At 63.1% G+C, this 12,236-nt stretch overlaps 7 protein-coding genes across 7 annotated transcripts; 4 read left to right on the top strand and 3 right to left on the bottom strand.

The window, feature by feature from the left end:
• Nucleotides 1–167: 167 nt before the first annotated feature.
• On the top strand, nucleotides 168–1,703 carry OSTLU_10071 (ABC(ATP-binding) family transporter (Uup-like protein/duplicated ATPase); the record flags this gene model as incomplete). Its single annotated transcript, XM_001421684.1, has 1 exon — nucleotides 168–1,703. A coding segment is annotated over one exon (1,536 nt), but the record flags the coding sequence as incomplete, so codon positions are not given.
• Nucleotides 1,704–3,025: 1,322 nt separating this feature from the next.
• Nucleotides 3,026–3,331, top strand: OSTLU_40769 (predicted protein; the record flags this gene model as incomplete). The annotated part of the gene is made up of 1 exon (XM_001421683.1): nucleotides 3,026–3,331. A coding segment is annotated over one exon (306 nt), but the record flags the coding sequence as incomplete, so codon positions are not given.
• A 1,048-nt stretch (nucleotides 3,332–4,379) lies between these two features.
• OSTLU_27762 (predicted protein) lies at nucleotides 4,380–4,904 on the bottom strand (the record flags this gene model as incomplete). Its single annotated transcript, XM_001421546.1, has 1 exon — nucleotides 4,380–4,904. One exon carries the CDS (start codon nucleotides 4,902–4,904, stop codon nucleotides 4,380–4,382), a length of 525 nt encoding a protein of 174 aa, XP_001421583.1.
• Nucleotides 4,905–5,090: 186 nt separating this feature from the next.
• OSTLU_27761 (predicted protein) lies at nucleotides 5,091–7,988 on the top strand (the record flags this gene model as incomplete). The annotated part of the gene is made up of 1 exon (XM_001421682.1): nucleotides 5,091–7,988. The coding sequence occupies one exon, from the start codon at nucleotides 5,091–5,093 to the stop codon at nucleotides 7,986–7,988; it is 2,898 nt and encodes a 965-aa protein (XP_001421719.1).
• Nucleotides 7,989–8,136: 148 nt separating this feature from the next.
• On the bottom strand, nucleotides 8,137–8,644 carry HTA3504 (predicted protein; the record flags this gene model as incomplete). The annotated part of the gene is made up of 2 exons (XM_001421545.1): nucleotides 8,137–8,364; nucleotides 8,483–8,644. 2 exons carry the CDS (start codon nucleotides 8,642–8,644, stop codon nucleotides 8,137–8,139), a joined length of 390 nt encoding a protein of 129 aa, XP_001421582.1.
• An 819-nt stretch (nucleotides 8,645–9,463) lies between these two features.
• Nucleotides 9,464–10,438, top strand: OSTLU_27759 (predicted protein; the record flags this gene model as incomplete). Its single annotated transcript, XM_001421681.1, has 1 exon — nucleotides 9,464–10,438. One exon carries the CDS (start codon nucleotides 9,464–9,466, stop codon nucleotides 10,436–10,438), a length of 975 nt encoding a protein of 324 aa, XP_001421718.1.
• Nucleotides 10,439–10,746: 308 nt separating this feature from the next.
• On the bottom strand, nucleotides 10,747–12,171 carry OSTLU_1811 (predicted protein; the record flags this gene model as incomplete). The annotated part of the gene is made up of 1 exon (XM_001421544.1): nucleotides 10,747–12,171. A coding segment is annotated over one exon (1,425 nt), but the record flags the coding sequence as incomplete, so codon positions are not given.
• Nucleotides 12,172–12,236: the final 65 nt, after the last annotated feature.

The following is a 12,236-nucleotide window of genomic DNA, read 5'->3' as shown; positions in this document are numbered from 1 at the left end:
GCGCGCGCGGTCCCGCGCGCCGGCGCGCGCGTCGCGACCTCGCGCGTCCCGCGAGCGTCCCGCGCGGCGAAACCGCCGGCGCCGTCGTCGTTTTCGACGCCGACGTGCGCGTGACGACGGGCGCGCGCGACCTCATCGCGGGCACGCGCGACGGCGATCCAGTGCGCGTGGAGCCGGGGGAGATATGCGGCGTCGTCGGCGCGAACGGGTGCGGGAAGACGACGCTCGTGCGAGCGCTGCTCGGCGAGCGGGACGCGAACGGCGTCGGCTTCGGCGTCGCGATGGGAGTCACGGTCGGCGCGCTGGAACAGACTGCGACGAGCGGAAGCAAATTGATGGTGTTCGAGGAAGCGACGTCGAGGATGACGCACGTGCGAGACGCGGAAGCGGCGGTGGAGCGGGCGACGCGCGCGTTGGCGGCGGATGAGGCGGGCGCGGCGGCGCGGTTGGCGGACGCGCGGGAGAGATACGACGCGGTCGGCGGCGCGACGGCGGAGAAGCGCGCGTCGAGCGTGCTGAAAGGACTTGGGTTCAGCGAGGCGGTGATGCGGGCGCGGTGCGACACGCTGAGCGGGGGATGGCAGATGCGAGTCGCGCTCGCAAGGACGCTGCTGTCGCCGGCCGGAGACTCTCGCGAGGCGGGCGTCAAGGGCGGGCTGTTGCTGCTGGACGAGCCGAGCAATCACTTGGATGGCGACGCGCGGGCGTGGCTCGTGAATTGGATCAAATCGTACGCCGGCACGGTGGTGTTGGTGTCCCACGACGAGGAATTGCTCGCGTGCGTGGATCGCATAGTCGAAGTGCGCGGCGGAAAGTTGGGCAATTTCAAGGGCGACTACGCGCGGTTTCTCAAGGAGAGAGAGGCGCGACGCGCGCAAGCGCTCTCGTCGCTCGAGAAAGAGGGACAAAAAGCGGCTAAATTGAATGAGTTTATCACGAAATTCGGCGCCAAGGCCACGAAGGCGTCCGCGGCGAAGTCCAAGGCGAAAGCCCTCGACAAGGTGCAAGAAAAAATCGAAGACTTGACCGAACTCGCGGGAGAAGGCGATCTGGGAGAAGGGCCGGGTGACGCTAAAAAAGTCGTCTTGAGACTTCCAAATCCACCGCAAGGCGCGAGAGAAATTCTCATCGCGAAAGATTTAGCCGTCGGCTACGCAGCCGTCGGCTCGACGTTGGTCACCGACGTCAACGTGACCGTGACCAAGGGCGACCGGTTACTCGTCATCGGACCGAACGGCGCCGGCAAGTCGACGTTCCTGAAAACGATCGGCGGGGAGTTACCCGAGATGAGCGGAACGGTCGAGCGCGGCGAGGGTTGCGTCGTGGGATACTTTTCGCAAGACTTGGCGCAGCAGCTGCCCGCGGAGGTGGACGCGTTGACACACGTGCTCGACGTCGCGCGCAAGGTTGATAAATCGATTACGATGGAGCGCGCGCGCGGCGTTCTGGGCGCACTCGGCATCACTGGTTCCGCAGCAGTCGATCGCACGATCGGCAGTCTGTCCGGCGGCGAAAAAGCTCGAGTCGCCTTGGCCGCGTTCGTGCTGAAACCGGTCAACGTGTTACTCCTCGACGAAGCCTCGAATCATTTAGACGGCACCGCCATCGAAGCCTTGTGCGATGGATTGCGCGGGTGGGAAGGCGCGGTGATCGCAATCACGCACAACCCCGCCTTCGCCGCCGCGCTCAACCCCACGATCGTCGCCAAGGTTGAAAACGGCGCGTTCTCCGCGCGAATGCGCGTCGCCGGCGACGAGCTCGGCGTCGGCGACTACGCCGCGCGAGCGCCGCCGACCGAGCGTCCACCCCCCCCCACCGCCGCCGCCGCCGCCGACGCCACCGACGACGAACGAGCCCGCAAATCCCGTCGCGCGATGGAAAAAGAGGCCGCCAACGCCCCCAAAACCATCGACAAAATCGAGCGCGCGCTCGCCGTCCTCGACGCCCGAATCGCCGCGCTCGACGCCGACCTCGTCGCCGCCGGCGCCGACGTCGCTCGCGCCCTCGATCTTCAGCGCCAAAAGGACGAAAAGCTCGCCAAGCAGGCGCTCTATTACGACGAGTGGGAGCGTCTCGAGTCCATCGTCGCTCGCGTCGCCGCCTTCGACGCCGATTTCTAGCGCTCGCGCTCGCGCGAGTCCACACGCGGCGCCGAAAATGAAAAAAATGAAACGCTCGAGCGAAACCCCAATGATGCGTCACGTGCCCGCGCGTCGACCGCGCGTTCCCGTCGCGCGATCGATCGACGCGCGCGCGAAACGACACGCGTCGATAAAACCGCGACTCCGGACGTCGCCCTCGCCGCGCGCGCGCGCGACGACGCGCGCGCGACGGAAACGCGCGACGATCGTCAACGCGTGAGCGTTTCATGACGATCGTCGCGGCGAACGAATCGCCGTCGCGCGACGACGCGAACCACGCGCGCGACGCGGGCGACGCGAAAATGAACGACACTGACGTCGCCGGCGAACACGACTTGTCGGCGGCGACGCACGGCGCGGCGCGGGCGAACGAAGGGGCGATCGCGGCGACGGCGCGCGCGCGGCGAGAGCCGGAACCGAGGGCGACGACGAAGAAACGACGACGCGGTCGACCGCCCAAGGCGAAGGCGGTCGAGGACGCGGGATCGTTGTTTTGGTTGGTCGAGGTGCGCGGGATCGAGCGAGGCGACGCGCGAAACGGGAGATGCGGGAAGGTCGGGATCGAGGCGAGACGCGAGGGCGCGCGCGACGACTGACGGTTGACTTTTCGGGCGACGCGCGCGCAGGCGGCGGAAAACGCGGCGCCGGAGCGAGAGAGGACGAAACGCGCGCGACGAGGGCGACCGCCGATGAAGAGACAATCGACGGCGGCGACGGCGGGGACGGTGGAGACGGAGGTGCGAGAGACGGTTCGGGGGATGGCGGCGCGGTCGGCGGCGCGCGCCGCCGCCGGGTTGGCCTCGACGAGCGACGGCGACGGCGACGGCGACGCGAGCGAAGACGACGCGTACGAGGCGGAGATGCGCGAGGGTAAACTTAAAGGGATGACGCAACAGTGGACCGTGCGCGAGGACAAGGAGTTGCTGCAGTTGATCGATAAATACGGCGCGAAACGGTGGAGTTACATCGCGAGTTTAATGCGTCACAGACGCGGAAAGCAGTGTCGAGATCGTTACCTGAACCACCTTCGACCCGGAATCAAGACTGGGGAGTGGAGCAAGGAGGAGGAGCTGATCCTCGTCGAGGGGCACAAAGTGCTGGGCACGAAGTGGGCCGCGCTCGCCAAGCTCTTGACCGGACGACCGGAGAACGCCATCAAGAATCACTGGCACGCGACGCTTCGATGCAAGTGGGGCAAGGTGAAGTCGGAACCGTGGAAGCTCACCGAGTTGCAAAAGTATCAGATGACGCTGCACCCGCGACCGAAAGCGTTGGTGGAGGCGGAAATGGAGGAAGCGGAAGAGAAAGTAGTCGCGGCGAAGCAGGATGGCGCGGCGAAGAGCGCGCCGGCGAAGAAGACGTCGAAGACTGAGGACGCGAGCGGGAAGCAACGCGGCGTGAGTCGTTCGGCGCTTAATTCGCAATTTCGCTTAATTCGCGAAGAGCGCGAAAAAATCGAGCAAGGGTTGAAACACATGCACGAACACATGGATAACCACGTCGCGCTCTCGGCGCAGTTGAAACAGTTCGGCACCGAGAAGATCGTGAACGAGGTGAATTTGAGCGACGACGCGACGACGCACTCGGAGGACGCGACGACGACGCGGGCGGAGGCGACGGGACTTTTGCCCGGAAAATCTCGCGCGGTGAAATCTGAAGAAGCCACCACCACGCTCGAGTTCGACAAGCTCCCGCGCTCGTCCACGACGACGACGGCGTCGAAAACGTGTGTGGATTTCATTCAAATCAGTGAGAGCGCCATCGACATAGCGCAGTGCCAAGCCGCCGTCGCCGCCGCGGGCGCGCCCGAGGTTTCCATGCTGACCTCCGTCGCCGCCGAAACCGGCACGTCGGAGCTCGCACCAAACTCGTCCATCACCGTCGAAGAAATCACCATGGCGTTGGAAACCATCGCCGGCGTCGCGCGCGCGACGTGGCGTCTCAGCCGCGTCGCCATCGCCGCGCGCGTCGGCGCCGTCGCCAAGGGCGATATCAAGCTCTGCGTCGCCGTCGGCGGACACGAGTGGAGAGACATCATCACCGCCGCCGAGTTCACGATCTCATCCATCAAGTCCAACGCCACGTTTCTCAAATCCGCGCTCGAGTTGATGCGCGCCGCCGTCGCGCGCCGCGAAGGCTCGACGTAATCGCCGCGCCTCGTCGCGCTGTACGCTTAGTTTTATCGATGTCAACATCACTCCGTAATTTACAACCGTCTCCATCTCTACCCTCACCCTCTCACGCGTCCGCGTCCATCGCCTCCAGCGCCGCCTTCGCGCGTTCGATCTCCTCCAACTCCGCGATCTTCGCGTCCAGCGCCTCCGCCGTGAGTTCGCACCCGATCGCCTCTCGCACGTCCGCCAGCGTCAGCGCGTCCCCCTCCCCGAGCGCGGGCATCCCTCCGTCCGGAAACACGAACGACGGAAACACCAACCCCAAATCTTCCTTCTGGCACTCGCGATGGATGATCGTGTACAGTCCCGCCAGTTCCCAGTACGCCGCGTCCGCGTCCAGCGTCCCTCTCGTCGCCTGCGTCGCGATCTCCCCCAGTCGCTCCGTCTTCTGTTTCACCGCCGCGCTCGGAAACGCGCTCGAGTTCGTTCGCAGCCACAGTTCGAGCCCCAGCGCGGCGTCGTACAGGCTGTCCAGGACGTGCGTCGACGCGGATTCGTCTCGAATGGTTTTGATTTGTTGCCGAATCTGATCTCTTTGCTCCTTGATCTGCGCCTTCGCGCTCTTCTGCGCCGGTTTCTTCGGCGCCATGACGCGCGCGATGACGAGTTCCGCGTCGCTCGCCGCGTTCGGGGCGACGTTCGCGTCGCGTTCGCGCGCGAGCGCTCGATTGTGCGGTCGAACGTCGTCGATGATTCAAATCATCGACGACGTTCGACCGCACAGCGCGTCGCGGCGCGCGCCGCGCGACGCGAGACGCGCGCGCGAGAGCGACGCATGACGTCCCGCGCCAAGCGGGTCGACGCGTCGACGCGCGCGGCGCCGGACGCGCGAGAAATCGGGGCGTTCAAGACGAACGATGGTTTAAAGTCGGGCGTCTTCGTGCTGAAATCCGCGCGCGCGGCGCCGCGAGGCGACGAGGCGTCGCGACTGAACGCGTTCGAACCGGTGTTGCGGGATGAAACGCGCGGCGCGCGAGAGCGGCGCGCGGCGGCGTGCGCGCGGGCGTGGGAGGCGCTGGATGGACACTGTCAACGCGTCGCCGACGAGGCGAACGCGGAGGCGTTCGCGAGGGTGAGGAGGTTCGTCCGCGAGCAGGGCGCGACGCGGGTCGAACGCGCGCGAGAAACGGAGGAAAAAAATAACGGCGGCGATCGACGCGTGCCGGTGGGCGTGGTGCTGGCGGGAGGGGTGAACAGCGACGATCACGAGGAGACGTTCGCGGCGCTGACGAAATCGTTGAGGAAGAGCGGAGACGCGCACGTGGCGCTGTTGCGGTCGAGAGATCTGAAGGCGCGCGCGGGGGCCGGGACCGGGGGGCTAGGGGTGGCGTTTGGGGTGATCATGCGGCAGTTGGACCGCACGGGGGGGCATTGGGGGGGGAAGAGCATGCGCGCGCTGCGGCGATGGCACGAGGAGACGTCGGGGGCGCGTCGAGACGGGCTCATCGCGGCGTCGACGGTGCCGTCGCCGATCGGGAACGCGTTGACGGTGTACAATGGCGGTGATTCGCGCGCATCGGGAGAGGGCGACGACGTTCGCGCGCGGGGGGGGAAGAAGCGGGCGGCGACAGATTCGCGCGCGACGTCGCCGGCGAGACGGTCGAAGCGGCGCGCGAGAGATGACGTGGAGCGCGCGGGCGACGACGAAAGGACGTTATATCCAGTGATTCAAGGTCGCGATTGTCCGGTGGTTATCGTCGTCGAGGATACGGAAAGTTTCGACGTGCGCGTGTTGGATTCGTTTATTCGAAGCGTTTCGGAATTCGTCTCGAGCGTGCCCGTCGTCGTCCTCTTGGGCTTGGCCACGAGTGTGAGTTCGCTTCAAGGGATGTTACCAGCCGCCACGGCATCGTTGATGAACGCGCAGGCGTTCCAGCTTTGGGCGCCCGGGCAAATGATGGAGGCTGTGCAAGAGCGCGTGCTGTTGAGCCCCGAGCGCGTGCCCGCGTTTGGAAGCGAGGTGTTGAACGTTTTGCACACGCGCTTTAAAGAGCACGACTTTTCCCTCGCCGCCGTGCGTCGTGCGCTCCATTTGCTCACGATCACACACTTCATGACAGAGCCGCTGAGCGCGGTGTTGCCGCTGCTCGCTAAAGATTCGAGCGAGCCTTGCGCCGACGGCGACGAGAGCGACGACGAGTACGGCGACGCCATCGACCAATTCGTTCGAGATCTCGATCCGAACGCGGTGGAGTACGCGCGCATCAAGCACGGATTCGGTGCAAAGTCGATGCGAGACGGGGACGGCGACTCCGCGTCTTCAACGACGCACACGAAGAGCGAACTGAGCGCGGCGCTGAAGGATGTGTACCGCTTGCGGCGACGGTGGGCACTCTCGTTGCGTTGCATTCAAGTCGCGTGCGCGGCGACGGAGAAAAAGTTCAAAAAGAGCGTGACGACGATGGCAGACTTACTCCTCGACGCGTCGCGAAAAGGATACTTTGGTGGTGCTGGAGAATTCAACCCCAAGAGTCAAGGCGGGACGTTGCTCAACGTCGCGTTCTCGCGCATTCGGGACGAGTTCACGACGGCGGAAATCGGTGATTTGGTCAAGTCTATGCTGAAATTCTTGGACGATGATGAGGTCATGCGGTCGGCAGAAGGTTCGGAGCTGCGCTTTTTACTGTCAAACATAGAGGACGGCTCGTTCGACGCGGAGGACGCTCGACGGCGAGAGGCGGCAATTTTGGCATCCACGCCGACGAACGAAGGTGGCGACGAACGGCGCGGTCTCGTCATCGCTGCGTCGAATGCCAATGCAACGGCTGAAAAACTGGCGCACGACGAGACGAACGCGGAAGATCAGCGACTAGCGATGGAGGCAATCTTAAACGCACGGAAACGGCGTGGAAACGGCGCGGCGTTTGCGACGAGCCTCACGCCGGCGCCGAGGACTTCAACGCGCGATGAAGACGCCGCGGCGAACGATGGTTTGGTACTTCCTAAGTCTCCACCGCGCGGTCGAAGCGCACCGGCGAGGAGTGAAGCCAACGCCCTAGCTTTGGTGACGACGACGGTGGCAACGGCGGCGAAGCCAGAACGACCTCGACTCGACTCGGCGAAATCCGCGGCGGCGAATGAATTTTGCGACATTCTTCGCGCCATCGCGCGCAAGTACGGGAGTCACCCACCGGAATCGATCGATGCGAGCGGAATATTCGTCGTCACCGACGTCGAATGCGTTCGCGCCGCGCTTCAGGCGTCGCCTCGTTTGTCGTTGGAGAACACGCTCACGGATCCGAGCGAGCTGCTGCGATGCGCGTGCTGTCGTCACGATGACTACGCCTTGGCGAACGGTCGACGCGTGCCGGAAACGTTGCCTGACACCGCCGCGGCGTATCGCCTACTCGCGCGATTCGGCGAACGAGCGCCCATATACGACTGGTTTCAAAGTTTTTGCGAGAGTAAAGCGGGGTCGGAGATGAAACGCGGCGATGCAGCGGCGGCGGCTCGCGGTAAAGGCACGTTCGGTTTGCCGCGAGAAAAATTATGGCAGCTTCAGGCGCGATTTACTCGCGCCGTGGCCGAGTTGGAGTTCTTGGGCATCGCGCGTCCGTACCAAAAAGGTCGCAAGGGCGTCGAGTACATGGTACGCACGGCGTTCCCTCTCGACAAGCTCGCGAGAGATTCCAGGAGCAACGTCGTCGAGCGCTTAGCCATCCAGCCGGCTTGATGACGCGAACGATTAATTATGATGATGTAATGCGCATAGTGAAACATTCTTTCTTCTCGTGGTGGTGTTGAATGAACACCAAGTAATTTTTTTGGTTTGTTTTGTTTGCGCGCGCGAGGCGCTAAAAATTCAAAATCTGAGAAAAGATTTAGTATTCTTGGGACGCCGAGCCAGACTTCTTGGACTTCTTCGGCAACAAAACGGAGTGGATGTTCGGCAAAACACCACCCGCCGCGATCGTGACGGTGCCGAGGAGCTTGGAGAGCTCTTCGTCGTTGCGGATCGCGAGTTGGATGTGGCGCGGCACGACGCGCGACTTCTTGTTGTCGCGCGCGGCGTTACCCGCGAGTTCGAGCACTTCGGCGCACAAGTATTCCTACGCGGCGTAAAACACAACGATTCAACGCGTCAGTCTTCGTCCACCATCCCGAGCCCATCGCCGCGCGCGCCGCGAACGCTCGATTTCAAATTTCAAATTTCAAAAAACCACTCACCATGACAGCCGCCAAGTACACCGGCGCACCGGCGCCGACGCGCGTCGCGTACTTGCCAGCCTTCAGGTAGCGCGCGACCCGGCCGACCGGGAATTGCAAGCCCGCCTTGGCGGATCGGCTCGTGGCCTTCTTGCCGGATTTTCCTTTACCTCGTCCAGACATCTTTCGTGCGGTGCGTCGTCGTGTGCCGGCCGGCGCGCGCGCGCGCGATCGCCTCACGCTCGAGCGCGCGCGCGCTCGGATCGAGCGTTTCGATTGGCTCGCGCGACGCGCGCGACGAGTCCGACTCATCGCGACCCCCTCGCGAACGCGGAATTCGGACGCTTTCGTATGGTGGCAGTGTGTCGGTTCGGACATACGGAAAATTCGGACGCGCGGACGACGGTTCGTCTTCTCGCGTCGTCAAAGGTCGCGCCGCGCGTCGCCGGTAGACGAATCGGCGGCGAACGGCCGGAGACGCGCGCGCGGCGCGAGTCCTGACTCGCCGCGCGCGGCGCGCGGGCGGACGACTCGGACGAACGGCGCGACGTCGCGCGGTCGCCGTGCGCTTTAATGACGACCCGCGTCGCGCGCGGCGACGCGAGTCGACGGCGCGCGATGGCGTCGTCGTCGTCGTCGTCGTCGAGCGATGATTTGGATTTCGGTGGCGTCGGCGCGCGCGCGTCGGCGCGGACGCGCATCGGCGCGCGCGAGGACGCGCGCGACGGCGATGCACTTTTTTGGGGTGGCGCTTTATCGGAGATGCCCGCGCGACGACGACGCGACGACGCGGGCGCGCGCGCGAAGAAACCGAGGCCGTCGCGGTCGGTGTCGTCGTCGTCGTCGAGCGCGTCGCTGAGGTCGAGCGCGGCGGCGGTCGGCGGCGGGTCGACGCTGGGGGGGGGGTCGTCGCGCGTGCTCGGTCGAGGAAGCTCGAGCGTGGTGACGCGCGGCGAAGACGCGAGGCGAGCGACGAAACGCATCCGAGCGGACGATCGCGCGATGGCGGTGCAAGCGAAGCGGGAAATGTGGACGTTTCAGCGCATTTCGTCGTCGTCGGTGAACGCGCGGTTCGATAGGAATGGGGACGTCGAAGGGTGGTCTTCGTTGACCGCGCGAGGCGCGCTCGGCGTTGACCCGACGGCGGCGGAGGACGACGAGGAAACGGAGAGCGCGCCGACTTACGAAGGGCTCGTGCGATGTTTTGGGTTCGGGTACGATGCGGTTAAAAACGAGGTGTCGATCACGCTCGAACTCATGCATTTCGGATCGTTGGAAGACGTCGTGAGGTTGCGCGGGTCGATGCGTTTCGCGCCGCGGGCGGCGATGTGCGCGGCGAGGTGCGTCGCCAACGGGTTGGCGTATTTACACGACACTCTCGAGATCGTACATCGCGACGTGAAGCCGAGCAATGTGTTGATAAACGAGTGCGGGGAGTGTAAACTGAGCGACTTTGGTCTGTGCACGCCCTTCACGGGTGGCGATGTCGAAGACGACGCGCACGACTCGCTCGGAACCATCATGTACATGTCGCCCGAACGCTTGGAATCGAGCGCCGCGAGATGCGGGCCCGAAGCCGACGTCTGGGGCATGGGTCTCACAGTCCTCGAAAGTGTCATGGGAAAGCACGTGTTCGATATCGAAGACGGCGGCCCACTGGGGTTGGTGATACAAATCATGGACGACGACATCGACGTCGCCGGCGCCGTCGACGGCGAAGACGCCGTCTCAAACGCACTGCGCGCGTTGTTATCGGCGTGTTTGCGTAAGGATCACACCAAACGCATCACCGCGAGTGAGCTCATCGATGCATCACCGACGTCTACGTACCGCGAATTAAAGCTCAATTCTTACACTTGCGCCGACATGCGCCAGTATCTCTATCCGCCGCGGCGCGGCGAGAGTAAAGTCACCAAGGTCGTCGTCGAAGAGAGGACGACGTCGAGGGAATCTACACCGTTTCGATTCGACGAATAGAGCGTCATTCGTGGTAAGATTCCAAACGAATTCATTACGTTCGTCGCAAATGACGATCATTCTTTCAATTGTTTCAATTCTTGTTTCATCCATTCAAGTCTCGCTGGCGCGAGGAAAGCGCTGGAGTCGTCTTCTTCGTCGCGAGCGAGCGTGTCCGTATCATCAAAGCAACGCATGAAGCTCAAAGTAAACTACGCAGTAATACGCAGCATCGCCGCACGCCGTTTCTACTTCTACTTTCTATGCTATCCTATTACAAAGTTGTGATAAATATCCACCTTCCGTATTGCTCGGCGTGTTTGTCAATCGTTCAGTCGTTCACGTGCCTTTGTGATTCTCAGTGGATGTGCCTCGGTGTTGAAAACCCACTCATCCAAGTGCATTGTATCACTGTCGGTGAAGATGAGATATAAATACTTCAACGTCTCGGCGAGGAAGAATGATTGCATCTTGTCGTCGCCCGCCGTCGGGGTCTTCGAGACGTCGAGCACGCCTTGCCAGCCGCCACTTTCGGGGACTCGATAAGCTGACTTCATGGATTGAAAGATTTTCCAAGCTTGTGTCCGATAAATTTCATCTCCAGTTTTGCGATACAAATAAAACAAAGATTCCACCGTTTCCGGGCGTTGAATATTTTTGCCGTTGATGTTCGAGATGGTCTTTGAACCCGAGTCGAATCGCACGTGATCCGCGGATAGGCCGCAAGGCTGAGAAGAATACATTTCTACACACGTACGCGCGATATCCTTCGCTATTTGCACGTACTCATCGGCGGTTGTAGGCGTGGGCGCCTCTGCCGCGCCGAGCACGAGCATACCCGGGACGAAACACGCGAGATGTTCCATCGAACCGGCACCGGAACCTCCAATCGGAGAAACGTACGAATACTTCTCACCAGTCGCCTCGTCCGTTTTCCAGTCTCGCAGCAAACTCGTTTTCATCCCGAGCATGGCTTCGTCGAACATCTCGCGCCACGTCTCGGCGTCTTTTAAATCGCCGAGCGAACGCCAACACTTGATCAAGTATTCGTAAAAGCTATCGCCGAGCGCACCGAAAGTGACGTCTCCGCCCGCAAACTCTCCGGTATCGACGTTAAAATGCGCGGAAAACAAACCCTTGGTGCTAGCGCCACTTTTGCCTCGTCGTCCCAGGGATGAGACCGTCTCGAACACGTGATTCGTGTGCGCCTCGTACACCGGATTCTTCGTGCGCGCGCTCAGCGTCGCCCACTCCAAATGCATCGACCCGAAATCGGCGAGTATGGACGCGCCTTTCGTCCAAGGTAACCCAAACGAGTTCCCAGTCTTGACGTTCACGAACGAGTGCGGCACTCCGCTCGGGGTGTCGAACGCCGCCGAAAGTCTCGCCGCGATGGATTCCGCGAGCTCTAAAACGTCCGCGTCGCCCGATAAATCGTGCGCCGCCAGCAGCCCTCCCAGAACGCGAATGTTCGTCTCGAACACGCTCACGTCTCTGTCCGTCTCGCCCTGCACCAAATCCCGAAACGCCGATCCCGGCTTTTTCAAATACCGCAGCGCCTCGTCGAACTCCGCGCGCAACCCCATGATGTGCAGCGTGTCCAAGCTATCGATCAGCGTCGCCCCGATCCCACCGAAATCGTCTCGCCCCGTCCGCGCGCGCGGCGCGAGCTCGTCGTGTCCCAGCGCGTGCGTCCTGTACGCCCCGAACGCCTCTCGCATCGCCGCCTTCACCTCGTCCCGTCGTCCCGCGTCCGCGCGCGCGCGCGCCCAGAACGTCCCGTCGCGCGTCGACGCGTCGCGCGTCGCGTCGTCGCGCG

This window comes from Ostreococcus lucimarinus, chromosome 15 (assembly GCF_000092065.1).
Source record: "Ostreococcus lucimarinus CCE9901 chromosome 15, complete sequence".
Lineage (NCBI taxonomy): Eukaryota > Viridiplantae > Chlorophyta > Mamiellophyceae > Mamiellales > Bathycoccaceae > Ostreococcus > Ostreococcus sp. 'lucimarinus'.
Note: the sequence above shows the minus strand (reverse complement) of the source record. Positions and strands in the feature narration are given on the sequence as shown.